Below are 26181 nucleotides of genomic sequence, written 5' to 3' on the forward strand. Positions count from 1 at the left end.
TAAGCATTTTTTTTTTTTTTTCTAATGTATTGGACTTTCTTGTTTACATACAATATATTCATTTCCAAGCTGTTTATACCCCAGAAACTCTTTTTTTTTTTCCTTTTATATAAGAGACAGTATTATTTCAATCAATGCAATGTTCCTCTATTTTCACTTGGAAATCTGACTCCTTCAGTATAAGTTTTGCTGCCTCCCATACGAAATCGATTTCCACCGGACAGATGAAACCTGGTTTTAAATCTCCGACTTTAATTACTCTTAAAATTATCCAGTACACAAAAATGTAAAAGCCTTAAGAGCAACGAACGTTATTCATATGGAATTCAGAGTGGTAGGCGTCAAACCATTCACCAGTCGGTACCAAAAACATTAAACAAAGTTTCTGAGATAAGCAGTTCTATGCAAAAGCGATTCACCGTTGCGCTTTACCAGCTTTCTATATGTGATTATGAATAATGCCTACCTCAGGAAGAGCAAAGACACATGCTTCTAAGTTGCATATGGTATCAAGTTTCTTCATATTTACTGCAAATAAAAGTACTTAAACATACATGATGACCCATTGCAATCTACTCCTATACCTTTTGTTGCTTCATACCGTGTGTTGTTATTTTAAAATAAGAATACAAGGCTTTTTCATAAACAAGAAAAAAAAAAAGGAAGAATGCCTGCATATAAAGAGTGGAACATCGATGACGCTACCAACACATTAATAAATTGCCAATGAGGTGCCTGAATGCTGGCTAAATTTCGTGTGCTCCTGGAAAAAGAACCCAAAAAACCCATATCTCAGGCCTCCATCAAGATACCTGGAACTGATCACCAAAAACAGTAAGCAGATGAACGAGGCAATCCGTGATCCAGATAACTAATTACATCTCACAGTAGAAGCACAGACAGAGTAAAAGTCTAGAGAACCAGTTCATACATCATTTAAAGCAAGTATCAGGCACAAAGTAAATGATGTGATATGATGAGGAAATACTTTTCCATTTCCCTTTCCAAAATGACCTCAAAAAAAAAATAAAAAAAAATTACAAGCTTAACTTACATCTGTACGTCATTTTGTGAAACAAAAATCAAGAAGTACTACAAACTTACAGCAGCAAGCTTGTCAAGAGATGTACTCCTTCACTATTCATCTTCCTCTGAGATGCTTGAAATCAACCTAAAAGAAATTTTACATTGAAGGACCACATAATTTCACCAAAGTTGCCCTAAAAGAGTAAACAGCAATTTACCAAGATACAGGAACATATATTAGAAAATACCAGTATAGAGAGAGGAAAAATAGGATAATGAGGTAGCCAATCTTGAAAAACCGAAGCTTTTTCTCCCATCTCAGCTGGTTATAGATCTCAGTTACATCAACCAAGTGCTGCCGCTGCATGTACCTGATCAAAAGTTTATAGATCATCTCAGATACACTGTTTGAAAAGGGGCCTGATTATGAGTAAACAACAACTTGCAAAATTCAATCTCATGTCAAACAGAAAATGGTTAGGTATGAACGTAAGCAAGTCAAATGATTATGAATATTCCAAAAATTTAGGAAATACATTAAAAGTCATCATCATTTGGCTTGAATTTTTAGGCCAAAAGCTGCAAGTGAAGGAAATTGTGCCAAGATCATTGATAGAACTACTGCAAGATTTCAAGTCCATGCAATGATATTTGACCTCAACAAAAAAAGACAAGGATAAATGTCTCCTTGTCCTTCCACAGGTGGGATTTGAAAGTGGCGGATAAGATAGAGCCAGATAACCATAGACTCGGGGACATCATTGTACATCCCTTCACTTAACTGACAGCCAGCAATGAAGGATAATCATTTCTTTATATCATAAAATAAGACATACACAAAAACTTATCAATCTTCATTGAAATGCCAGTAGCCAATAACTCCTGAGGTTAAATGACTGTGAATAGTACATTTATCCTTGTCTAAGTTCACTCATTGCCAAGTAAAAGGATTTGAAAATTCTTCTGAATGCAATAACCAGTCTCCCATAGATAGTGTCACCTCTATAATTAGACGATAAAGCATGGATCTAACAAACGATTATGCATTCCACACTTTCAGTTGCAATTAGTTAATCTTGGTGGTATGCTCCCTCCAAGCCTAAGGTTTGAACCTTTGGGTGCATACAATTTCTAGGGGCATCGGACTGGGAGAATTTTGCCTTGCAGGAAACTTTTTGCCAAGGGCCTATGCACCTCTGGGATAAGTTGGGAATTTGTTCCGGATGCCAAGTGCTAATAAAAAAAACAAGGAGGTAGTTTTTTTACAAGAAAAAAGGACGTAGTTTTTGCTAGGAGTAAACACCAAAATTTACTGCCTATCCTCATCCTTTTATCAAATATAACCATCACAATATAAAATGACACAAATGTAAGTTTTAAAGTGCATTATACAGTCAGGTGGGAATGTTGGATGCCTTTCAAACAGGAGACAGGTCAAATGTACTTGATTCACGATGTTGTTGAAGATGTGGTTAAGAAGAAAACTTACAATCTCACATTATAACATAGGTACGGCAGAGAGAACACAAACATAAGCCAATTTCTGGTAAGTAGAAAGAAGAAGCATAAGACTCCTTGAACTATAAACTCCGGCAAAACAACCCCATTTATCCGGGATGCTGAATCATATGGATTGATATAGTCAAACTCAAGGTCCACCAAGCACATAAGCTGCAATAAACATCTTCAGAACTCAGGATTAAGTTTTCAAACATTAGGAAAGAAAGCACGGAAAGATGTCAGCCTAGTTCCTGAGTTAAAAGCCACAGCGCTCTTGTTCTTTAGGCCAATATCACCAATCCTCTTACGTAATAATATATCATAAGATGATACGTATTCAATGCACATCAGTGTTAATCGGATGAAACAATAATTTCAATAGAACTCTGGTTCTATTGCATAAAAAAATTCAATTCTTAAACTAATTTCCATTTTTTTCCCAACAATCTTATGAAATACCCAACAGTTTGAGTATTCAGCAGCTACACACCTAACAGATAACTAAGTTCAGAAACACATGAAAATAATTCTCAAATACACTCGTTAGTTCTCAAGGCAACTTATATTTGATGAGGCAAAAAGTGAGATCCCCAGAGTTTCCAACGGAAATGTGATAATAAGGGGACGCATATAAACCTTAAGATTTCACCTTTTTTGTGTAATTGTAATTATCTTACTAAATTTCATGTTTTTTTTAATAAAGCAAACCTATTTGATTTGTAAAACAGGCGTGGGGTTCATTGTGGTTAAGAAACGTGCCAAGCAAAAGAGAAAGAAAGAAACGAATTCTACGGAATAGGAAAACCCAAGACACATCCAAAGTCCAAACAGGTCTCTTAACTTGTGAATCCGGCATTGCCAGCGACGAACATAGGGAAAGAAATCATGTATGCATAACTAGCAAATAAAAGATCAGAAGTTTCCACATTAAATTAAAAAAATAAATAAATGGACAAGCAGATTCGGCCGTGGAAACAAAATTACCTGGAAACCTAGGGTGCAGAGCAGACCAACAAGGAAGAAGAAGGACAAGAGCCATAACCACAAGGTCCCCATGGTCCTTCTCTTCTCTCTCTCTCTAGTCTCTCTGTGTTTTCCGGGTTCCTCGTTTATGTTCTCAACTCCCGTTGTCTTGTTCATTTTGTTCATCTTATTTTCTTCCGACTTTCAACGCTTCATTTTTTTTTGAGTTTTTCTACGGATCAGCCACTGTTCACGGCTGATCCGTAGCACACCTTAGTTGGCTTTTTTTTTTTATCTTTTTTTATCGATTTTTTAACGCTCTGTTACCTAGACAAATACCCAAATTCGAAATCTCACGTAGAAGCACACATCCCGCGTTGCCCAGCACCTGCCCAGCTCCTCCCTCGCATCGCCTCCCTCTGCCCAGCTCCACCCTGCGATGGGTTCCCTCTGTTCAGCGCCGCCACTCCCCGCAAGGTCATTGAACGGTGTCGCACCTCCCGCGAGCTGATCGAAACCCCCCTTCTTCTTCTCTGTGAATCTCTCAAGTTTCCTCACAAAACCCACAGATCTTCTTCTTATTCTCTGTGAATCGCGGAGTGGCGCTGACGAGGTTGACAACCCAGCATTCCGAATTTGCTTCTCTGTGAATCATGGAACTCAGGATCTATAGATTTTTCCTTTATTTTTTCCCCTTGCTTGAAACATGCATTTTACGCTTAGAAGAGGCCATTTCGAGCGCCCCGAGTCTCCAGTTCGGGGCTGTTTCGTCGCCCTCTACCCAGCTTCATAGGTAACTTTTTCCTTCTATATTATGGTTTCCACTACCATTTTTTTCCTTTTGTATTATGGTTTCTGCTATGGTACGTGAGAGAGGTGATGGGAGACGAGTTTGTTTGTGTTATGGATTTTGTGAGATGGGTATTGCAAATTTTGAAGCTTAGGGCATGGAGATGCTTGCAAATTTTCAGAATTTCACAGTCATGCTATCTATGGTATTAGATATGGAAAGCCCACTTGATTTCACTAGTCAATGAGTCTGTGAGGGAAGAAACCAACATTAATCTTGAATGCCGTCTCTATGTCTCAAAATTGGGAGTAATCTTGAATTTATTTCCATTGAAGCTGCGATATGCATTACCTAGAGAAGAAGAAAACAATATTACTTAAAAAAAGATAGCAAGAAACCAGGTGAATGCATTAAATATGACATTGTTTAAAATAAAATCAATTGCACATCGGCTTACAGTAGGGAAAGTGTCATTAGAAGATTGTGATATGTTGACATGATCATTAGGGTGCACAAACTTTTCACCATGCTTATGGCCAATGATCTCAGATGCTCTGTTTCCAATGACCTAGAATAGTACATCATTACAACATAAATTGAAAAATAAAAACCATATTCATGATCAAACACAAGAAGTAAAGAATTTTTACACCCAGCATACTTGATTGTAAAGATATGTGCTGAAAAATATGAATATCTATATGCTTTATCAATAGAGAACACCATATCTTCACCTCCCTAAACTTAGAAGCACTTGCTAGGATGCTAAAATGGGCCACATATTTTCCTTCATTGGCATGTCAAATCTGTTGAATGAGTCTTTGTGGAGAGGATATATGTCTATCTTTCTAGAGATTATATATCTATCTTAAACTCAGTATGCCCTGTGGTGCAGTTTGTGGAAATTATGTTGTTTTACGGATTTTTGTACTTTCTGGAGAGGCTATATGTCTATCTTTCTGGAGATTATGTTGTTTTAATTTTTGTACCTCTTGGAGAGGGTTTTTGGTAGCATGTCTCTTGGATGCCCCTTTATTCAAAAGCAGCTTAGGGTGCATGACTATATTATAGGTCTTATCCATGATTCGCTTATATCATTAGTTTCCATCAGACTGGTTTAGGGACATCTGTCTCTATTGTAGAAACACAATGGTCATTATCACAAAGGGCAAAAAAAGTTTAATTTATTAAATGATTTCTTTAATAATTAAAGAAAAACTAGATGATCAGGCATTGACCCATGTTCTATAAAAAAAAAACGTTATCATGTGAACTTGAGAGTGCACATGACACATATATTCCATGAAAGTATAATGGACATGTTCTTTCCCCCTTTTACATTCCCCCTTCTCTTGATATGTTACTCCACTGCTATGTTAATTTACCTATTTGTTTACCTGTTATAGCCACTTACGTGTAATGAAACTGCTACACTGAACACTGCTGCTCATTTCCTACCCCATTTATATGGTAGATACCACTTGGCCTGTTCTAAGTTTCTTGAGAATTTTAAGTTTTTGTGTAAGGGTTAGTTTTTATCATGATTTTGGGATTTTATGATCAAATTATTTATAGCATAAAATTTTCAAATCAACCATTTTTTTGGTATGTGAACAGACAAGTAGCTAATTTTCCTTTTCTATTATGGTTCCTATTCGAACAGTTATAAGCATTTTGTAACTTCTCTATCCATTCATCACTGGTGCAGATTTATTAATATAATTTCTCGTTTCTTAGTCTATGAATGGCAGGTATAGCTTGAGCTGCATCCCCTTTCGCGAGGTCCATGATTTCAAAGGTTGTGGTTTCCTGTTTTGATACTGATTTTTAGAGCAATGTGCACCATATATAAGAGGCCATGATGTAATCCATTCAAGAACTTCTTAGCATGATCACCCTATGTGCGATTTTTGCGCGTTGATGCACACAGGGAGTCTAGTCCACTCTGAACGCAGCAAAGTTGCAGAATTGAGATTTGTGCATGCTGGACTGAGATTGTGATCAACTTTACCTAATTTCCTATGTTAATTGAATTTCCTATGTTAATTGAAATTGAGCTGTTATTTAACTATGTAGTCTTTTCACCTAGGCCGTTGAATTCCATTGAAACCAACTCCACTTTTGCATGTTGACAAGGTACATTTGCTGAAATTGTGGTGATCGTTAATGGAGATGTATATTATAATATACATGTGCAATGAGAACAAGCATAATTTATGAGAGTGAAATCAAACAAGTTAGCTTCTTTCTTTTGCAAATTGCAATCCATCTAATCCTCTACTACGCTCTTGTATTGAAGAAAGTTATCGCCTAGACTTGATTCTTTGACAAATGATAAGTAGAAAGAATCAACCAAATTAAGATCATCTTCATGCCAAAAATTCTTTTTTTAAGGTAGTAGTGATTTTGGACTACCAAGTTTGATTGATTGTGGTTGCTTTGTTGGCATAGCAACTTCATTCTAAGTTATTCTTTTACCTCATTAAGCTACCTCTCACACAAAAACCAAAAACCAAGCTAGTTATATTTTTATTTCCTTCTTTTCTTCTTGCGTACCTAAAAACCTTAAAAAACCACAAAAAAAAAAACTCATATTAAAGCAGTCCCGAGTACAATTACAGAGTTTATTTCCATCACTTTTCTGCAAATATGTATAAAAAAGTCCCAGAATTCACTTCAAACAGACATTGAAACTGCTAATAATCATAGATTGCTTTAGGAACCTTACAAAAACAATTGAAGACAAGCAGGTTCCTAAGCAACTATTCACAACAGAACTTGAGCTTGGTTTCAAAAGATTCATAAAACAACAAACAGACACCAAAAGTCAAAATTTTAAATAAATCAATTCCTTAGAAGGAAGATTATACAATAATTGAAAAAAAAACTTTAATGTAACAATACATTAAGCTAAAGCCTATTCAATTCATCGTAGCTCCTTCAAAATGTAATTTTTTTTAAGTCAAGACAGTGATACTCCATGAAAATTGTACCTCATCTAAACTAAAAACAGAAGAAAATCAAATTTTTCTTCAATACACAATCCACAACAACGCAATCCAGTCAAATTGTTAACAATTCGCACAAGCTTGCTATGAATCCTCACTCCAAGTATTGTGGCACTTGCAAATACCAAGGAGCCCATTCCTTCGACAAGCTTGACATGGCAGACAAAGACTACAAAATCAGCCGGTATTTATAATCAACTTCAAACATCAACCTCCCCAATTTCTCCCGAAAATCCAAGATGAGCAGCGACGAGGAAGAGATAAAACGGCTAGGGCAGCGCAAAATTCTCATTGGACAGAGAGGCACGGTGACGTTCCTCGAATGGGTATGTGATCTCAAAGATATTCTCAACCCGGCGAACTTTCGTGGAGACCTATCGATCAAGATAGAGTCCGGCTTCTACAGCTTGTACACCAAGAAAGAGGAGAACTGCAAGTATTGCTCATTCTCAACTCATGAACAAAGGATCGGGGGAATTTCCGATGGGGAAATCACAGGGATGAGCCGTTGAGGATGAAGGGAGGGAGGATGAACAAAGGATCTAGCAATGGAGGGGGTGTTGGGCAGAGTGAGGGTCGACGGCGACAAGGCGACTTTGCAGAGGATGGGCGACGCTCGGGGTGGGGGAGAGGTGGGCGACGCGCGGGGTGAGGGTGGGCGACTCGGGGGTTGGGGGATATGATGGAAGAATTTCAAATGGGTGAGGGTTTTCGGTGGGTGGTAAGGATCAACTGTGGGGACTAATCTTGGGAGGGCTGAGGTCTTGGTGGGGAGGGCTGAGGTCGGTGGCTGCTTAGCTTCGAGGATTGAGATCGAAGAAGATGAAGGGATGAGGAGGTTTGGGAGGGCAAATCCGGGAGAATTCTTCTTTGAGGGTTGAGAGACGCGAAGCGAAAAATTGAAAAAACTGGTCCACTGGTTAGTGAACTCGGTCGACATGTCAAGTGTGCTATGGCTGATGCGAACAGTAGGCTGATGCAAAGATTAATTCTTTTTTTTTTTTTTTTTGGGTTTTGATCGGAATCAGTAACACCCTACGTGACAATCCCGTTTTTTTTTTAAACGTTGGTTTTGCTAGTTTTACAATTTTGTTTTCTTCCTCAATTTAAATTTGTCCTGCGCAAAAAAAAACTCCTCCCTCGCTTATGTTATGTCATTCCTCTGTCCACTGCTATCGACGACGTCGTATCTCTGTCTGGCTACATCAAGGAGGAGAGAAACCGGAGAACACGATCAATGAGAGTTTACCGTGAGGAGAAACGACAAGCCTAGGGTGTACCGCCAGCATCTTCTGGTTACATCAGTGATTCACGACTGCTCTGTCGTGGGTCTAAAGCAAGATTAACTGGTGGCAACGAGAATATGTTTCTTTATTTCGGTGGAGAAACACAGAACACTCCCTCTATAAATTTTCGGTGCTGGTATTAGGGCTGCAAATGGGCCGGTCCGGTCCGGCGATGGACCGAAAATTTTCGGTCCATTATTTTTCCGGACCGGACCGGACCGAACACCCAAAGGGACCGGACCGCTATCGGTCCGGTCCAGTCGGTCCGCCCTTTTTTTTTTTTTAATTAATAAAAAAATTATTTAAAATACTAAATTAAATTAAGTGACTTATTAATGTGGATTATGTAACAAACTCAATAAAAAAATATTTTATATGGTCAATAATAATAAATTAGATGAAAATTATATTATTAATTTATATAATTACTATATAATTAACTAATTGATATTATATATTTATTAATTCATAGAATATTAACAAGTGTTAATAGTATATTTAAAATTTTATATTGTTAATAGTGATAGGTTAAATGAAGATATATATAAAATATTGTTAATTTATAGAATATTAACAAGTATTAATAATATATTTAAAAATTTATATTGTTAATTGTACAATTATTATATATAAAAAATATATAAAAAATATATTTTTTTTTAATTTTTCATTCGGTATGGTCCGGTCCGGTCCGGTCCGAAAAAACTGTGGACCGTGGACCGGACCGAATGATTTCGGTCCTCTAAAATATGGACCGGGCCGGACCGGTCTAAGTCTCGGTCCGGTCCGGTCCGGACCGAAACGGTCGGTCCGTTCGGTCCGACCGGATCGTTAATCACCCCTAGCTGGTATGGTGGAGATCAGGAGCTACAGTGATAGTGGTATGTGCAAGTCCGCAGGGAAGCGTCTCACGACTGAGGCAAGATGAATGGTGGCAAGTGGCTAGCAACTTGCATCGCTGGCAGCGGAGGTGCATAGCAAAAAATAATAATAATAATAATACTTGCTCTATTTTCGTGAGCTTAAAATAGAGGGTTACTAGTAATGGTTTCTGGTGACTTGGTGACAGTGGTCTTGGGCGGAGGTTTGGGTACACGTCGAGGTGGCTTAGGTTGCTTTTCCAAACGTGGAGGCAGTTGCTAGTACGAAGAACTAAGTGGCTGAAAACAGAAGGCCAATAGTAATGGTTTCAGGGTCTATGCATGAAACTACACTGTAGTTATAAGCGACAGAGGGAGAAGGAGAGTGGGATTGGGAGATGGGGCTTGGTCGTCGACTTTTTGCAGTTCTTTTTCTAGCTTTGTAATGAAGATGAACTGACTGAGTGTAAATATAAATATTTAATTGCTTGCATCCATGCTTTATAGAATAACAAAGCTTCATGTATGCATGAGCTGTATGTGAGGTGTAATATAAGACTGATTCTGTAATCTGTAATTATTCCTATAAATCTGGTAGTGATTACCAATCTTGTATTTAAGTATAGAAATATTTAGTTTACCTAAGAATAGGTTGTTCATTTATTGGAGGATATAATTGTATCTATATATTGCCTTCTAACTTGGAGAATGAAGTAATGAAAGAATTATTTTCACAACATTACTTTGTTTAATATGGTATCAAAGTCACAAGTTTAATACTGAGAGTTTTTTTTTCTTCTGAAGTTCGAATATCACCAACGTAACTCTGTTGTGAGTTCGATGGTCATCACTACAAACGAACCAACCGCAACAGTCCCAACACCAGCACCATAGATCATTGTCCATCAAGACAACTCTGCATTTCCTGCTGGTATTACCCTGGATGAGACAAATTACTCATTATGGTCCCAACTTATGGAGATGCGTATTGGCGCTTGCAACAAAGTTGGTCACCTCACTAGCAAAACGAAAAAACCAATACATGGAGATCCAAATCTTGGAACGTGGATTACTGAAAATCACAAAGTCAAAAGTTGGCTTATTAACTCAATGAGTCTGTCACTAATGCAGCGATTTATTCGTCTCCCCACAACGAAGGAAATATGGGAGGCTGTATCAAAAACCTTCTATGATGGATCGGATAAAACCTATATTTTCGATATAGGTGCTATGATCCTCAAACCCAAAAACTACATGTCACTTTGGATGCCTCTTTTCGTGAAACAAAACCTTATTACTCAAGGGGGCTTTCTAAACCATCTATTCAAGGGAAAAGCTATATTGAAGATAATGATTTCCAAGGAGGTGGGGGAGGAGATGAATTTATAGAGTTAGAAAAAGTGAATGAATGGCTTGAAAATGGGGGTCAGCAAGGCCATGAAAGTATTCTTGAAATTGAGAGTGATGTGTTAGTGCAACCAGAAGTGACTACAGGTGCACCCAATATGATAGAGTCATCAATGCCTTCAGAGTTGCCTATGTCTACACCATCAACTGAATAATCAACCCAGAATGTTCTTCCTCAGGTAACTTCGAATCTCAGTATTGATGAGTCTAACGAAATACCTAATTTTGAAAAATGTATTACTCCTAAGTATTCACAAAGATCAAATAAGGGAGTTCCCAAGAAACAATATGAACATCATCCAAAAGCCAAGACCAAGTCCCCAATTAGCAACCATGTGTCTTCCCATAGATTGTCTCAATCATATGCATTTGCTGTTAATCAACTATCCACTATATCTATTCCTAGTAGTGTGCATGATGCATTAGCTGATCCAAAATGGAAGGCAATGAATAAAGAAATGGAGGCCCTATAAAAGAATGCCACTTGGGAACTTATCCCTTTGCCCGAATGAAAGAAAATAATTGGATGTAGATGTGTGTTCATGGTGAAACTTAATATGGCAGTATTGATAGGTATAAAGCGAGGTTAGTTGCAAAATGGTATACACAAAGGTTTGGTTTGGATTATCAAGAGACTTTTGCACCAGTGGCCAAGATCAACACAATTCGTGTTCTCATATCCATAGCAGCTAATTGGGATTGGCCTTTGCAACAATTTGATGTAAAAAATACGTTTCTCAATGGAGATTTAGAGGAAGAGGTCTACATGGATTTGCCACATGGAGTTAAACATAGTTCTTCATGTAGAACTGAAGTTTGTAAATTGAAGAAGTCATTGTATGGACTGGAACAGTCACCAAGAGCTTGGCTTGGGAGGTTCTCTTCTTCAATAAAGGCATTCGGTTATAAGCAAAGCAATTCAGACCATACTTTATTTATAAAACACAAAGAAGGGAAGGTAACAGCTTTAATTGTGTATGTTAATGATATGGTTGTAACAAGAGATTACCCATGCGAAATGAAAGCATTACAAGAGTATTTGGCTACTAAATTCGAAACGAAGGGTCTCGGACAACTCAAATATTTTTTGGGAATTAAGGTTGCTAGATTGAAACGTGGAATTTTCCTTTCACAACGAAAATATATGCTAGATCTTTTAATTGAAATTGGGATGCTTGCTTGCAAACCAGTAGAAACGCCTATTGAGATGAATCATAAGCTTAGAATTTTTCCAGATCAAGCTACAACAAACAAAGGTCGTTATCATAGATTAGTTGGAAGATTAATATATTTGTCACACACAAGGCCAGATATAACTTATGTCATGAGCGTGGTAAGCCAGTTCATGCATGCACCAAGTGAGGAACATATGAATGTAGTATATCGGATCTTAAGATACCTGAAGAATGCTCCAGGAAAATGATTGCTATTCTCGAAAAATGATGTTTCGAACATTGAAGGATACACGAACTCTGATTAGGCAGGGGATCAAACTGATAGAAGATCCACATATGGGTACTTTACTTTTGTTGAAGGTAGCCTTGTAAACTGGAGGAGCAAGAAACAGAAAGTTGTGGCGAGATCAAGTGCAGAAGCTGAATTCTGTGGTATGGCTCATGGTATATGTGAGTTGTTATGGATCAAAGGTGTATTAAAACACTTGGGAATTGAATATAAACAAGCTATGACTCTTCATTGTGATAACAAGGCAACCATTGAGATTGACAGAATCCTGTACAACACGATCGCACCAAACATGTTGAAGTTGATCGCCATTTCATCAAGGAGAACCTCGATCACAAGATCATACAGTTTTCATTTGTCCATTCTGAAAGTTAGTCAGCTGATGTGCTCATAAAAGCAGTTTCATGAAGGGTGTTTCATGGTATAATCAACAAGTTGAGCATGATAGATGTTTATGCTCCAACTTGAGAGAGAGTGTCTGCATGAGCTATATATTAGGTGTAATATTAGACTGATTCTGTAATCTGTAATAATTCCTAGAAATCTGGTAGTGATTACTAATCTTGTATTTAAGTATAGGAATATTTAGTTTACCTTAGAATAAATTGTTTCATTTATTGGAGGATATAATTGTATCTATATATTGCCTTCTAACTTGGAGAAGGATAATGAAAGAATTATTTTCACAGCATTACTCTGTTTAACACTTCAAGTTAGGATTCAAGTGATGGAATAAATTGAAAAGTATTTATTAACATGTTGCATTTTCGTCCTCCTCATTGGATCGATCAAATGGCCAAAATTTCAACCTCAGAATCCTCTTTAGATTACCATATCTGTCAAAGTAATCCAGTGGGTGAGAGAGGAACGGGCTATGGGGGGAAGGAGGAGGAAAAATAAATGAAAAAAAATTGGATCACCTTTACACGTAAGGTGTGCTTTGGCGGATGCCAAGACTTCTACTTTTTTTTTTTGAGGTTTGCTATGCATCTGCCTACACCCGGCACACACTTCACATATTTTTTTTTTTTTTTACACTCAATGCATTGAGTGTGTGCCGGTGTAGGCAGATGCAAAAATTTTTCCTTTTTTTTTTGGGAGAATTTGTAGAATTCTAGATAAATTATGTATAAATTTTTATTAAAAAAAAAGATCTTATATTAAAAAATATAAAAATACTTATTTTTTAGCAATATCTATTTTTTTTTTATAAAAAACTTACAGAAATTTGTCTATTTAAAATTTATACTTAATATTACTCTTTTTTAAGAGCCTAAATGCTTTATTTTTAGTTTACTTTTCATGATGTTACTCTCCTAAATATGTATAGCTATATATTTTTAGAAAAATGATAGAGCAACCATATAAAAAAAATAACACAATTCTAACGCATTTTTTCTTAAGAAATTAAGACTAGTTGCACACAAATATAATTTTATACTACTGAGTGACATTATTTTATTTTATTAATATTATTTTTTAATTTTAATTTTAAATTTTCATAATTTTTAATAGTTGACGTATTAACACGTTTGATTATGTAAATAAAATTGTAAATATAAATAGTATTTTTTAAGAATTAATTTTTAAGTTTCAATTGTGTTAAAGATTTGACCAAAAAATAATTGTGTTAAAGTTAATTTCAAAACAAAGTTTGTTAAAGTTGTGTTATTGTCGTTGATATATCATTTTTTCATATTTGTAATGATAAAAATATCATATTATGTATATTTTAGATGGGTAATATTATATAAAGTCGTGAAACGTGTAAATACCATGCAGTTGCTTTAAAAAAGATTAGAGTTCACTCATAAAAGATTAATTTATTTTTATGTGAATCTCATATTTATTTATTTATTTTTAAACGAATGCACGACACTTGCATACTCACGACTGTAAGTATTATTTCTCATTTTAGAAATATTTAAAACCTTTACAAAATATTGTCAGCCCAGTATAATCGGCCCATAATGGGTGAATTAGATTATCCATTGAGCTGATTGGAGTAACACGGCCCACAATACGAAACGGCGCCGTTTATTTCTTGCTGGTTTTTGTCTTGCAGAAAAAGACACCTTAGATCTAATTCAGCTCCTCTACCCTTTCTTTCCTCTCGCCCTAGTTCTCGTTCACTCGTAGTTTCTCAGCTGCATCAAGTGTCAAGTAACCATGACCAAGCAGCAAGCTAACTGGTCTCCGTACGACAACAATGGCGGGTACTCTCTCTTCCAGCCCCCTCTCTTTCTTTCTCTCGATCGCTTCAATATTTTCGTTTTTTACTTTTGTTTGGCACAATTCTTAATGCCTTTTTATGTTATACTTTCTGGCTTGTGTCTATTATATGAAGATCTTGCGTCGCAGTCGCTGGAGCCGATTACTGCGTCGTCGCGGCCGATACTCGCATGTCAAGCGGTTACAATATTCTCACTCGTGATTACTCAAAAATCTGCAAATTGTAGGCTCCTTTATCCCTGTATTTTCTCGATTAACGTTTTCAAATTTTTTGAGTGTCTGTCTTGTTGGCTTGTTTTGGGTGATTGATTGAAAGGATTGGGATTGGTGGGTTACAGTGGTTTTCAGCTATAATATTTGGAGGAGTGGGATTGTATCGTGTATCCATCTCATTAAAGTATAAATTTTGGATTTTGGTTGGCACAATATTTAGGGAAAATGGTGCGTTAGAGTTACCTCGTCTATAATAATCAAGTTTACTCAATAATTCGATACTGGCTGCGACGTATAGAAGTTCTTAACATTCTGGACAAGTGATTGGAAGAGTGGGATTCTTGTGATTTTTAAAGGAGGTTAATGTTTAGGATTCTTAATGAAGTTGTTTTGGGCTATAAGAAAATGATAAAAGGGGAAACCTATGTAGAAGTCGTGGACTAGGAGATTTTGCTAGGCTTCGCTTTAGGGATATGGTATAAGCTTTGTGAGATATTGTGTTTCAATGGGCGATGGATAACTAAAGTCAAATTTTCTTCATTTTGTTGCTTAATGGCTTTGAGCAACTTTTGGTCATTTTGTTCTTATTTTGTGGACTCTTTGCACCTGATTTCTCTTTCCCTTAACCTTGCAGGGCAGACAAATGCGTGATGGCCTCTTCTGGTTTTCAAGCAGATGTGAAAGCTTTACAAAAGCTCTTGGCAGCTAGGCATTTGGTGAGGCTTAAAGATATAACTTTATACTGACTGTGCTGTAATATAAGGTTGGAGCATACAATATTGAGTAGGGTTATAAAGATATATTGTGAGTCAGATTCAAATGGCTATTTTGTTTAACTTTGAAGATATCTCATTACTTTCATTTGTTTATAATTTTTCTCTTTTATAGTAAATAGCAATAATTTCCATGGGATTCCCCATCAGAAATGGGGGAAAACTTTTCTCCAATTGTCAGATGAGAGTCAATTTCTGGATATTTTTCCAATGAGAAGCATGGAGAACTGACAAACAATCTATTTATTTATTTTACATCTTTTAGTCTATAAATGAGGAACTTATTTATCGCAGATGGCTCATTATAAATTCTTAGTGAGAGTCTGAGACTGCTTTCTGCAAAAGGGAATGGCTGAGTTTTGGTTCTGGTGGTCTCTCATGTATAATTGGATGGGAGCTCGTACCATCCACGATTCAATTTGAAAGTAGAAGAATTGGGCTTTTGCCTATTCTTATGATCAATAAAATAGTTTACTGATCCAAAAAAAAAAAAAAAAATGAAAGTAGAAGAGTTTGATGACCATCGCAAGTCTTATTGCTGAGAACAATATTTTAGGAGTGTGGATAGCAATAAAACGATCATCTAATACTTATCTAAAAAAATGTGCATCTGTATAGATTAGCTACTGGTGATGGCTTATAAAAATAAAATAAAATAAATCTTCTGGTGATATTATATATATATATCTATATATATCTCCATACTCATCTTTTAGGTTACTACGATAATTTCGTTGTCTTCATCTAGCCTATCCTCATGTAGAGGATAAGCATTCATCTTCATGAAGAATGGACACTTCTCTTCTATTCTATTATTTCTAACAGTCGGCCAATGATTTTATGTTGTAGGTGATTCTGGTTTCTCTAGAAATTTGCTTTTTTGGTTATAAAAGTTGGAGACTTGAACTGATGACTAATCAACTAATCGCATAGATATCCTCTCTTGAATGCAGATCTATCAACACCAACACAACAAGCAGATGAGCTGCCCTGCGATGGCTCAATTACTCTCTAATACACTCTATTATAAACGATTCTTTCCTTATTATTCCTTCAATGTTTTAGGTGGCCTTGACAGTGAAGGTAAATCACCACTTTCTTCGAGTGTTGTATTCATGTCCTCTCTTTGTGTTAACAAGCGTTTTTTTTTTTTTTTTTTGGCTTTTGGTGGGGGGGGGGCTGATTTCAAAATTACAGGAAAGGGTTGTGTCTTCACATATGATGCCGTTGGCTCCTATGAGAAAGTTGGATATAGTTCCCAAGGTTCTGGTTCCACACTTATCATGCCCTTTCTGGATAACCAGCTGAAGTCTCCCAGCCCTCTCTTATTGCCTGCCCTGGTATGTCGCTGACTTAAATTATGGGGTTATATCAGCATCTATAAGTTATATACACCTCATTAGTGATTTTTAAAACTGTCTTTCAGGATGCTGTTACGCCGCTTTGTGAATCAGAAGCAGTTGATTTGGTAAAAACTGTCTTTGCATCTGCAACTGAGAGAGATATATACACTGTAAGTTTCTTTTTCTCAACAATTCCACCCATCTTTGTGAGATTCATCTTTCGCTTTATTAACAAATCATGGGTGTTCTACAGGGAGACAAACTTGAAATTGTAATCATAAATGCTGAAGGTATCCGCCGTGAATACATGGAGCTTAGGAAAGACTGATTTCTGTAAACTGTTCTGCTGGTCTTTCCAAACTAGAATGTTGAAATTATATGAAATGCCCTTCTTGGTAATGCCTTGGTGGTTCTTTTAGCATTCTCATTACTCAAAGTTTTAACGTCCCAATGATTTCAATTTGAACAATTTGCATTTCCCTAGTGACAATTGTTGCAGCAGTGATGACTGTTTGGGACACAGTTCCAAGAGGCTATTTTGAGATTTTTATGCTGTTTTACTTTTACTCCAATGCTATTCGTTTATGCTTAACACATGGAAAATGGATACGGTAATGACTAATGAGTGATGAATCCCCTCTAATTTGGTGTTAGAATGACAAATGATATGATGTTTAGATATTTGAAATGTTATTGAGAGTCTCTTGTTATTACTGTGCAATAATCACGGTGCTTTCTTTTAGTGATGGGTCGTGTCGGTCGTTTTCACACGGTCTCTATTTTGATAACAAACATATAAGTTCTGGAGCATCAGCAAGTTTATTTTTTACTTCTCAGTAGAAGAGCTCAGATCCTTGTTTAGTTTCAAGCTTGGCTGAAAGAGTTATACTGGACTCAGAAATGCAACAAAGAATCCGAAATTCCATTTATCTGGTTCTTTCGTGCAGATCAGTACATGATCTCACAGGATGTACTTTTGGTAAATTGGAAAGGTACACAATAAATGATGTTCATGTATTCATACTGTATAAGCACAGTCCCTCAAAAGCTGTCTTCAGAACCCCATCCTTTCTTTTCCAGCTCCAGTCGCAATGCCTGTAATGAACACCAGAGGTCAGTTAATTGACTGACCAGTTGCTTATCACAGAGCTGAGAATGTAAGCGCAGAAACAAGATGAGTGCGCTCAAGATGCTTACCTTGATTCTCTTTCGATTGATATCAAAATCATAGTTTCCGACCCGCGATGCAGATCGATACTCTACAACCGACTTTTTACCCGGTGGAAACCAGAATTCAACATCATCCACAAACTGTGTGAACAGAAAGAACGTGTTAACATTTCCACTTGCTCTTTTCTAGGAAAGAATGAGATATTGCCATATTGGTATTGGAGATGGGTAACGCTTACCCCCAGTATGCGGCTTTCGTATTCAGCACGCACGTAGTCATCTTTCTTCTCCACTATCTTTGGTGTAAACTTGTCCGGTTTTGTTGAATTTATCTGCAACATGAATTTCAGGATCTCGATGTAGCCTGGTTCAAGATTAAGAAATTACTCTCATATGTAGAAGGCATGTTGAAAAGTTAATATTACCACTTGGAGGAGTTCCTCCATTGCCTCTTCTCTGCTCACAGGCTTTTTCCTACCGCGGTTGTAGTTCCTACAAAAAAGAAAACACCAACGTGCACCACGTTTTCATTGATCGTCCCATGCGCAACGCTACCGCCGAAACTCACATTTTTCATGTGTTTGTGAGAAAAAGGTAAAAGAATAGGGAAGTCTCCCTAACAGATGGTACCGATGCACTTTATATGGCAAAGGGTCGGCCATCCACGCGAGTCGCACAAGGTCGGCAGACTCGGCACAATGACTATTGCCTAATCACTCGTACACATGCATTGAATTTATGGGTCTAAATTCCTAACCCCTCTCTCTCTCTCTCTCTCTCTCTGTGTTTTATTATTATTATTTTTTTTTATGGGGGATTATACCACTTGCGAAATATTTCGAAAATTATATGGATTATATACATATTATTCAAGCACTAGTAGCATAAACTTGTGGGTCCAAATACCTGAAGCAAAATATTCGTTACAGGGTGGAGAACACGAAAGAGATAGAATTGAACGAGAGCAAAATGGGTAAATTTATACCAGGGAGGAGCATAGTGGGTTAGATCACTGACGTTTTCCGACGTCGATATGCAGGTCTTAGTAGCCGGACAAAGAGCTAGTGCAGGTGGGTTTTTCTGAACCCCAAGGTAGTCTGGTTTTTTTCCGCTGCACCATAATCCACAGTTGTAAATTTGTACGAACAATAACGAACCAATAGCGAGCTTAATCAAACAATTTCCCATGCTATGAAAGATGGAAACTCTGATAATAGATAGCACAGCCTCCAATTGGCAAAAGCCTCTGGGAAACGCGGAGTGTGTTAGGATAAGGAGCACAAAGAAATGTACCTGAAGTTGAGGATGGCTCCGATTGCAGCTAATTCGCTGCTCCTCAGTACGATTTCCCTGAAATTTTTTTACTTCTTATTAAACTAAATTTTTCTGCGTTTACGAGAGAGAGAGAGAGAGAGAGAGAGAGAGAGAGAGAGAGTACCTCCGGCCAACTTGGTCGGTGGGCTTGTCGGGTTGCTGCTGAGAAACGATGAAACGGGGAGTACAGGAACTCTTTCTGGCCTTCTGATGGTTCTTGTAGAAATAGTGGGGGCTTGGTGATGCTATTGAAGCCATCGGTAAAAAGCTCAGAGCTCTCCCTCCTTGCGGCTCTGCAAGTATTCAACTTGGGTTTCTCTCCAACGGATTTTAATTTATTTATAGTAATACAATAATAAGCTTACGCGTTCCCTGTGGGCTGCCATTGGACCTGGCCACACACATTAGACGTCGTCGCTTTGTAATCTTCGACCAATAGTAAACGGGCCTACCCAACAGATGGACTCAGTTACGTCTGTAAATGGGCTTCCTAACAAAAACACTGTTTTCACCAAATGGGCTTTCACAGCCATCTTCTTTTGGGTTCAATTGTCATTATATTTTAGATTTGGGACTGATTCATAATTTTAGAAACTCCTTGCCCTCGGGCGGGAAAGAGGAAAAATCCGACTCCTCTGAAGTCTCTATTCCTAGTCTAGCTTCTGCCCCAAGCTTCTCCTTCCTCCTCGTTCAGTTCTCCTTCTCTCGTCAATGGCTCGAAACAGGGTAAAAAATATCACTCTCTATCTATCTCTATGATTTCTTTATTTTTATTTCTAAATCATTCACTATCTTCCATAATTTCTCACAATTCCTTTTATCCTTCGCTTGTCTGAAGTCAGTTTGCCTCTTTCTGCATCAATTAACGCTGCCTATGTTCATTTTTCTTGTCAATTTTCATATTTAATGATATTAATTTATCTTTGTGCGTGACTAAGCTGGTTTTACGTTGGATTCCACTGGATTTTTTTTCATTCTCTCATTTGGTTACTTTTAATGCTTTATGTTCTATATTACATGCTCTAATTTTTAATTTTTAATTTTTTTATGATGTCTATTGTTACTCTCTTTAGGGTTTAGGGTTTCAAGTTACCATTATTCGCTTCCTAATAAGCAGTAAAATTGACAGTCTTTATTGTGTCCTAAACTTTTTATATATTTCATACCTTCTTTTTGTAATTTTGGGCAATAGGAGACCTTGCTATTGTTGCTCGATGTGGGCCCGTCAATGCACAAGGTTCTTCCGGAGGTTGAAAAGGTCTGCTCTATGCTAGTAGAGAAAAAGGTATCACCTTTATAAGTTATGACTTGCTTTATTTTTTGTCTCTGCAATTTTTGTATTCTGTTGATTTACTGAGGATGTTTTGTCTAATAGTCTTCCTTTTGATTTTTCAGCTGGTATACCATAAATCTGATCAAGTGGGTATCATTTTGTTTGGAACTGAAGGTATATTTTAGCTTTCTAATGTACGATTTTGGGTACTTGGATGCAAATTTAAATTAATTTGTTTTCCTGATTCATTGCTTGAAATGCAGAGGAACTTTTCTTTGGCAGTTATTTGCATTTTTGTAGTTTTCATATGATTAGAATCCTTTCTTTTTCTTTTTGGCCTTCTTATGGATATAACTGGTCAAGAAGCGTTCCTTAGTGACAGTACCTTCGGAATTTTCAGACACAAAAAATGAGTTGACAAGGGAAGTGGGGGGATATGAGCATGTGGTGGTCTTACAAGATACCAAGGTTGTTGATGGAGATCTTGTTGAAGCTTTACAACAGCTCCCTCTAGGAACTTTCAATGGTGATTGTATCCTTTATTTTTTTCAGATTTTTTTCTTTGCTGGTGTGTCAATCTATTATAATCAAAGTTTTCTTGTTGGGATGTACTGTCTGCTTTAAATAAATGTTTTCATACCTTAGATCCCCAGCCTCATGGGTATCAAATATCATGATTTTGTACATTTATAAAGCACAAAGAGAATTATATCAAACTAGAGTAGTGTTATTTGAAGGCCTTTACACCACACACCATCTACATGGCATAATTTGATTTGTAAGTAGTTGATCTTGATTGTCATGTTGGACGATACTTTAACAAATTGAGTTAATAGGCTAAATATATTACTACCTTCTTTTTTTAACCTTTGTATTGTCTTTTATGGATATTTTGTTAATTTATATTATTTTTTAAAAGTATGCGCTTATACTTTCAATTAGGCGCATGCTTGCGAGCTCCTAGGCTCTCGGCAGCATTTGCACTTCAGTTCACCTGGCGCTTTCACCAACACACTTTGACTATATGCTTATTAATGAGTTTCTTGGAACCTTGACTTCGTTGGTAGTTCTTGATGCTATAATTGTTGGGATGGATATACTGATAAAGAAGTTTGGAGAAACGGACAAAAAAAAGAAACGCCTTTGCCTCATAACAAATGCACTCTCTCCTGTTAAAGATCCATTTGAAGGAACAAAAGAAGGTCAAGTCATCACCATCGCTGAACAATTGGTTAGACATGGCATGGGAATGGAAAGTATAGTTGTGAGAGAGGGGCTTAATGGGAGTGCAACTAAGAGAATAATGGATGAAAACGATCATCTATTGAATATATTTGCAAAGAAGACATCTGCAAAGTTGGTGTATGTCGAAAGTCCAACATCATTGCTTGGTGCACTTAGAACTCGAAATATATCTCCAGTTACAATATTCAGGGGTGATCTTGAACTAAGTTCCAAAATGAAGATTAAGGTGAGCTATTTGGTGTCTTGTACAAGTTTTTGTCAAGCATGATTTTCGATCTGATAGTCATTGCATGCTACTCTAAACTTGTCCAAAGCTCTATGGACCTCGATTTTCTTGCAAGCACCTAGCATCAAGTACACTGTACAACACCCTATGAGTTGCCAAGAGAGTCGATTGCCATGTTATTACTCATGCCATTGGTCGGTGATCACAGTATGGATGCTTTGGATGCCAGTGCGCTGACCCATGCTAAGGCACCACATCATGTGCAATAAAAATAAAATAAAATGGCAGCATTATATGCCACTTTACTGGATAATGTGCCATGTTGTATTTTGCTTTTATGGGGCTTTGTCAAGTTTCGAACATTTATTTATGAAATTGAACTAAACCTCTGTGAGTTTGATGGTAATTCTAGAAGTTGCATGTATTTAATTGTTATTTTTTTAGGTTATGCCTTGTGTTGATTGTAGCTTGCAATTCGCTCTTTTATGTCCTTATGTTTGGGTTTCTTCAATTATACCTTGTTCTTGTCAAGTGCGGATGAAAAAAAGACCAAATTTATCGCATTGATAACTTAATTGATATTCAGGTGTGGGTTTACAAGAAAACTTCTGAAGAGAAATTTCCTACTCTGAAGAAATATTCTGACAAAGCACCTCCAACTGACAAATTTGCTACCCATGAAGTCAAGGTAGATTATGAGTACAAAAGTGTTGAAGATCCTAGCAGAGTTGTACCTCCAGAGGAAAGGATCAAAGGATATCGTTATGGACCTCAAGTGGTTCCTATAGCTCCTTCTGAATGGGATGCTGTTAAGTTCAAACCAGAGAAGAGCGTAAAACTTCTAGGATTTACTAATGCTTCTAACATATTGCGGTACAATTTTAACTGCTTTGCCCTATTCCAACAGATGGCTGCTCGATTTTGTTTTTTCGATTTTAAGAAAAAATTTCAGGATTTTCTATTATTGTTCTAATTTTCTGATTATGTGTCCAACTTGTATCCTCCTCTTTGATTATTAATAGAACCTTGACTAATTTATCAAAAGGAAAAAACAAATTTAACTGATTTGACTTGCATGCATATAATTGCCTTTGGGTCCATATCAATTGGAATGATAATCTTTTGATTTGCCTTTTCTTCTGTCTTGGCCAACATAATATATATCAATTATCAAGACACTATTACATGAAAGATGCCAATGTTTTCATTGCTGATCCGGGAAATACAAGGGCAATTCTTGCGGTTTCTGCCCTAGCAAGGGCAATGAAGGAGGAAAACAAGGTGGCAATTGTACGTTGTGTTTGGAGACAAGGGCAGGGGAATGTCATCGTAGGAGTTCTGACACCCAATGTATCTGACAAGGAAAATATTGTAGGTTTTACTACACATATTTACTGGGCCCTTCTAAACTTGTTAATTTTTTCTATCTTTGCTCCTCATTCCTTTGATGGCTTTTGTTCCTTATTAATTTTGCATGTAATTGCTTGGCAGCCTGATTCGTTTAACTTCAATGTGCTTCCCTTTGTTGAGGATGTTCGGGAATTTCAATTTCCCTCTTTCAACAATTTCCCAGCATCATGGCAGCCTAATGAACAGCAGCAAGAGGCTGCAGATGACTTGGTGAAGTTGCTTGATCTGGCACCATCTGGCAAAGAGGAAGCTCTGCAGCCTGAATTTACACCAAATCCTGTTCTGCAGGTACTCCATTCATGCAATTTCACTATCTGTATAATACTTGTTTGATATAGAGTGCAAATGAGTGCATGGTCTATGGCATGAAGTATTCTAATGGGTGGGGGTTATTGTTTGTAATGGACTAAATGTCCATGATCTTCTTTTTCGATTGTAAACTCCAATTAGGTTATTCTCACGTATAGTCCCTGTATACTTGGGCTTTGCCTACTTCTATGACTAAAATTTCTTGATTACCTATAAAAAAAGAAAGACTTAAAAGGATATAGTAAAAAGAAGAAGTCAATGATGCTATTTCCTTGAATTGTATATATATGCATAGAGCATGTCTAGTTTGAGCAGAGGAAATAATTGGATCTGGAAAGTTTGTGCCTTCTTGGATTACTTAAAACTACTCCAGAGGAGAGAATTTTCGTAGCAGTAAAAGATTGTCACACGATAATGATTCTTGAACAGTTCTAAAAATACAATATTTCAAAAGCTTTATGAGAGATGGACAACGAAGTTTGTATCTGAGGCTTGGGAGCCACTTTAATATGCTTTGCTGGTTTTTAGCTTGTAACTAACAGTTATGTGATTTATTGTCAGCGTTTTTATCATCATCTTGATTTGAAATCGAAGCACCCAGATGCAGCCATACCTCCGCTTGATGAAACCCTCAAGAGGATAACGGAACCCAATCCAGAACTATTTTCTCTAAACAAGTCTGCTATTGATGCGTTTCGAAGGAGTTTTGAACTCAAAGATAATCCAAAGGTCATTCTTGCTGATGCAGTTGCAAACTAATAAAATATGTTATGCTGTGAACTTTTGACAGTCATTGAGGTTATAAATTTTATTTGGCTCACAGCTGAAGAAATCAACTCGGAGAATTTTGCGAGAAAAAACTTCTGGATCAAACATGGGAAAGGGTTATGCAGACATTTCTGTTCAATCTCTCAATTCCATTGAAAATACGTCTGCAGTTAAGATTGAGAAAATTGGGGATTTGAACCCTGTCCAAGATTTTGAAACCATGATGTCACGCAGAGACGGTCCAGAATGGATTGGTAAAGCAATCAAGGATATGAAAAACAAAATATTTGACTTGGTGGAGGATTCCTATGAAGGGGACAATTATCCTAAAGCACTGGAATGCCTAGTTGCCCTTCGGAAGGGTTGCATCCTTGAGCAGGTACATCCCCATCCCCCCTCACCACCAAAACCAAAAGGAAAAAAATCAAAATTCTTCCCCCAGTCTATTTGTGCTCCTACCCGACCTGATTTAATTCAAAGCTACAGCTTAGTTGTAGAATTTAATTTATTTTGAATTGTCTTATTAGACCACCCGTCATAAAGTTTGGTATGTGGGCTAATAAAATTGTTTGGCGTGTTGGCATAGGTAAACAATAGGGCAGTGATCTTTTCAGTTTAAATAACTTGACCTTTTCACTACTCATTGGTTTATCTATAGTCCCGTATGTTCGTTTGGGATATTTTTTCGAATAGATGTTTGTTCCTTAATATACAAATTGTAAATGTTTAATTGTCCGAGCAATTTGGTGATCGCTTTTATTTTGACAACAATGGATAGACCAACTGCTTATTAGTTTTCCTTTTGTCTTTGGCAGGAACCAAAACAATTCAATGATTTCCTGCACCATCTTTGTAAATTCTGCCGGGAGAAGAACCTCAATAGTTTCTGCGAATTTCTTACATCCAAAGAACTCGCCCTAATCTCCAAGACAGAAGCCATAGACAGGTTTCGTATTACTGCGTCTCTTGCTCTATTCAAAATTTTCAGAACATACTTTGAATTCAGCAAGTGTTCTTTTGCATTTTCATTTCATTTGTCAGCGAGGTAATTTTTTTTCCCTTTTTCCTTGAGCAGTGAAGTTAGTGACGATGAAGCCAGGAGTTTTCTAGTCAAATCAGACACAAAAATTGAGTGAGGACTTGAGTGGAGAAATTCTCTTTTCTTGTAGACTATTCCCATGTTGATGCTAATCAAATTTACTATAAATGGGGATTTGCTGTAAATGTTCCTTAAATCTTCAATTTTAGGATCTGCTCCAAGCATGGAAGGCTCAATGAAATCTCGATGAAATGGGAGAGATCGATTAATCGCAAGTTTCATTAGGAAAGTGATTGAAAGATGAGAAAAAACATAACTTATCTTTTTAGAGTGAAACAAACGAAAGCCAAAGCGAGGCATGACCAAAAGCGATTCAAATCCCAAACTTGGGACAAATCCATATTCCGGGAGGGTGGTTATGGCCATCCACCGTTCTATAATCGAAGAATATGGTGAGTTTGGGGATGTGATGGCTCTCGGTATGTGGTTCATAAGCCAGATGAACTTCTAGAGGACATCCCCTCGTTAAAAGAGGGAGAAAAATCATCATCTATTTTGCCCA

The 26181-nt window shown here is 37.0% G+C and overlaps 4 protein-coding genes and 1 long non-coding RNA gene across 6 annotated transcripts; 3 read left to right on the top strand and 2 right to left on the bottom strand.

Moving 5' to 3' along the window:
* Nucleotides 1–504: 504 nt before the first annotated feature.
* On the bottom strand, nucleotides 505–3668 carry LOC108987615 (protein cornichon homolog 4-like). 2 transcript variants are annotated; one of them, XM_035691434.1, is made up of 5 exons: nucleotides 3511–3668; nucleotides 2516–2697; nucleotides 1275–1397; nucleotides 1105–1171; nucleotides 505–763 (listed from the first exon to the last, which is right to left on the bottom strand). In XM_035691434.1, the coding sequence occupies exons 1-4, from the start codon at nucleotides 3664–3666 to the stop codon at nucleotides 1138–1140; spliced, it is 495 nt and encodes a 164-aa protein (XP_035547327.1). In that variant the 5' UTR covers nucleotides 3667–3668; the 3' UTR covers nucleotides 505–763; nucleotides 1105–1137. The 2 variants fall into 2 exon arrangements, with proteins under 2 accessions (XP_035547327.1, XP_035547326.1); XM_035691433.1 differs by having other exon boundaries at nucleotides 505–818; nucleotides 3511–3667.
* A 102-nt stretch (nucleotides 3669–3770) lies between these two features.
* On the top strand, nucleotides 3771–6468 carry LOC118348885. Its single transcript, XR_004801866.1, has 2 exons — nucleotides 3771–4282; nucleotides 6017–6468. It is a non-coding gene; the product is annotated as an uncharacterized LOC118348885 (long non-coding RNA).
* Nucleotides 6469–14382: 7914 nt separating this feature from the next.
* Nucleotides 14383–17508, top strand: LOC109006156 (proteasome subunit beta type-1). Its single transcript, XM_018985346.2, has 7 exons — nucleotides 14383–14520; nucleotides 14652–14759; nucleotides 15384–15465; nucleotides 16476–16605; nucleotides 16720–16862; nucleotides 16949–17035; nucleotides 17119–17508. The coding sequence occupies exons 1-7, from the start codon at nucleotides 14474–14476 to the stop codon at nucleotides 17191–17193; spliced, it is 672 nt and encodes a 223-aa protein (XP_018840891.1). The 5' UTR covers nucleotides 14383–14473; the 3' UTR covers nucleotides 17194–17508.
* Nucleotides 17509–17766: 258 nt separating this feature from the next.
* Nucleotides 17767–19661, bottom strand: LOC109006158. The gene is made up of 7 exons (XM_018985347.2): nucleotides 19474–19661; nucleotides 19329–19385; nucleotides 19021–19146; nucleotides 18461–18527; nucleotides 18275–18367; nucleotides 18063–18176; nucleotides 17767–17960 (listed from the first exon to the last, which is right to left on the bottom strand). The coding sequence occupies exons 1-7, from the start codon at nucleotides 19605–19607 to the stop codon at nucleotides 17907–17909; spliced, it is 645 nt and encodes a 214-aa protein (XP_018840892.2). The 5' UTR covers nucleotides 19608–19661; the 3' UTR covers nucleotides 17767–17906.
* Nucleotides 19662–19960: 299 nt separating this feature from the next.
* LOC109006155 (ATP-dependent DNA helicase 2 subunit KU80) lies at nucleotides 19961–25888 on the top strand. The gene is made up of 12 exons (XM_018985345.2): nucleotides 19961–20075; nucleotides 20542–20634; nucleotides 20745–20796; nucleotides 21023–21154; nucleotides 21690–22093; nucleotides 22680–22966; nucleotides 23269–23464; nucleotides 23585–23791; nucleotides 24374–24541; nucleotides 24636–24959; nucleotides 25396–25526; nucleotides 25656–25888. Exons 1-12 carry the CDS (start codon nucleotides 20061–20063, stop codon nucleotides 25714–25716), a joined length of 2070 nt encoding a protein of 689 aa, XP_018840890.1. The 5' UTR covers nucleotides 19961–20060; the 3' UTR covers nucleotides 25717–25888.
* Nucleotides 25889–26181: the final 293 nt, after the last annotated feature.

Source organism: Juglans regia, chromosome 7, assembly GCF_001411555.2.
Source record: "Juglans regia cultivar Chandler chromosome 7, Walnut 2.0, whole genome shotgun sequence".
Lineage (NCBI taxonomy): Eukaryota > Viridiplantae > Streptophyta > Magnoliopsida > Fagales > Juglandaceae > Juglans > Juglans regia.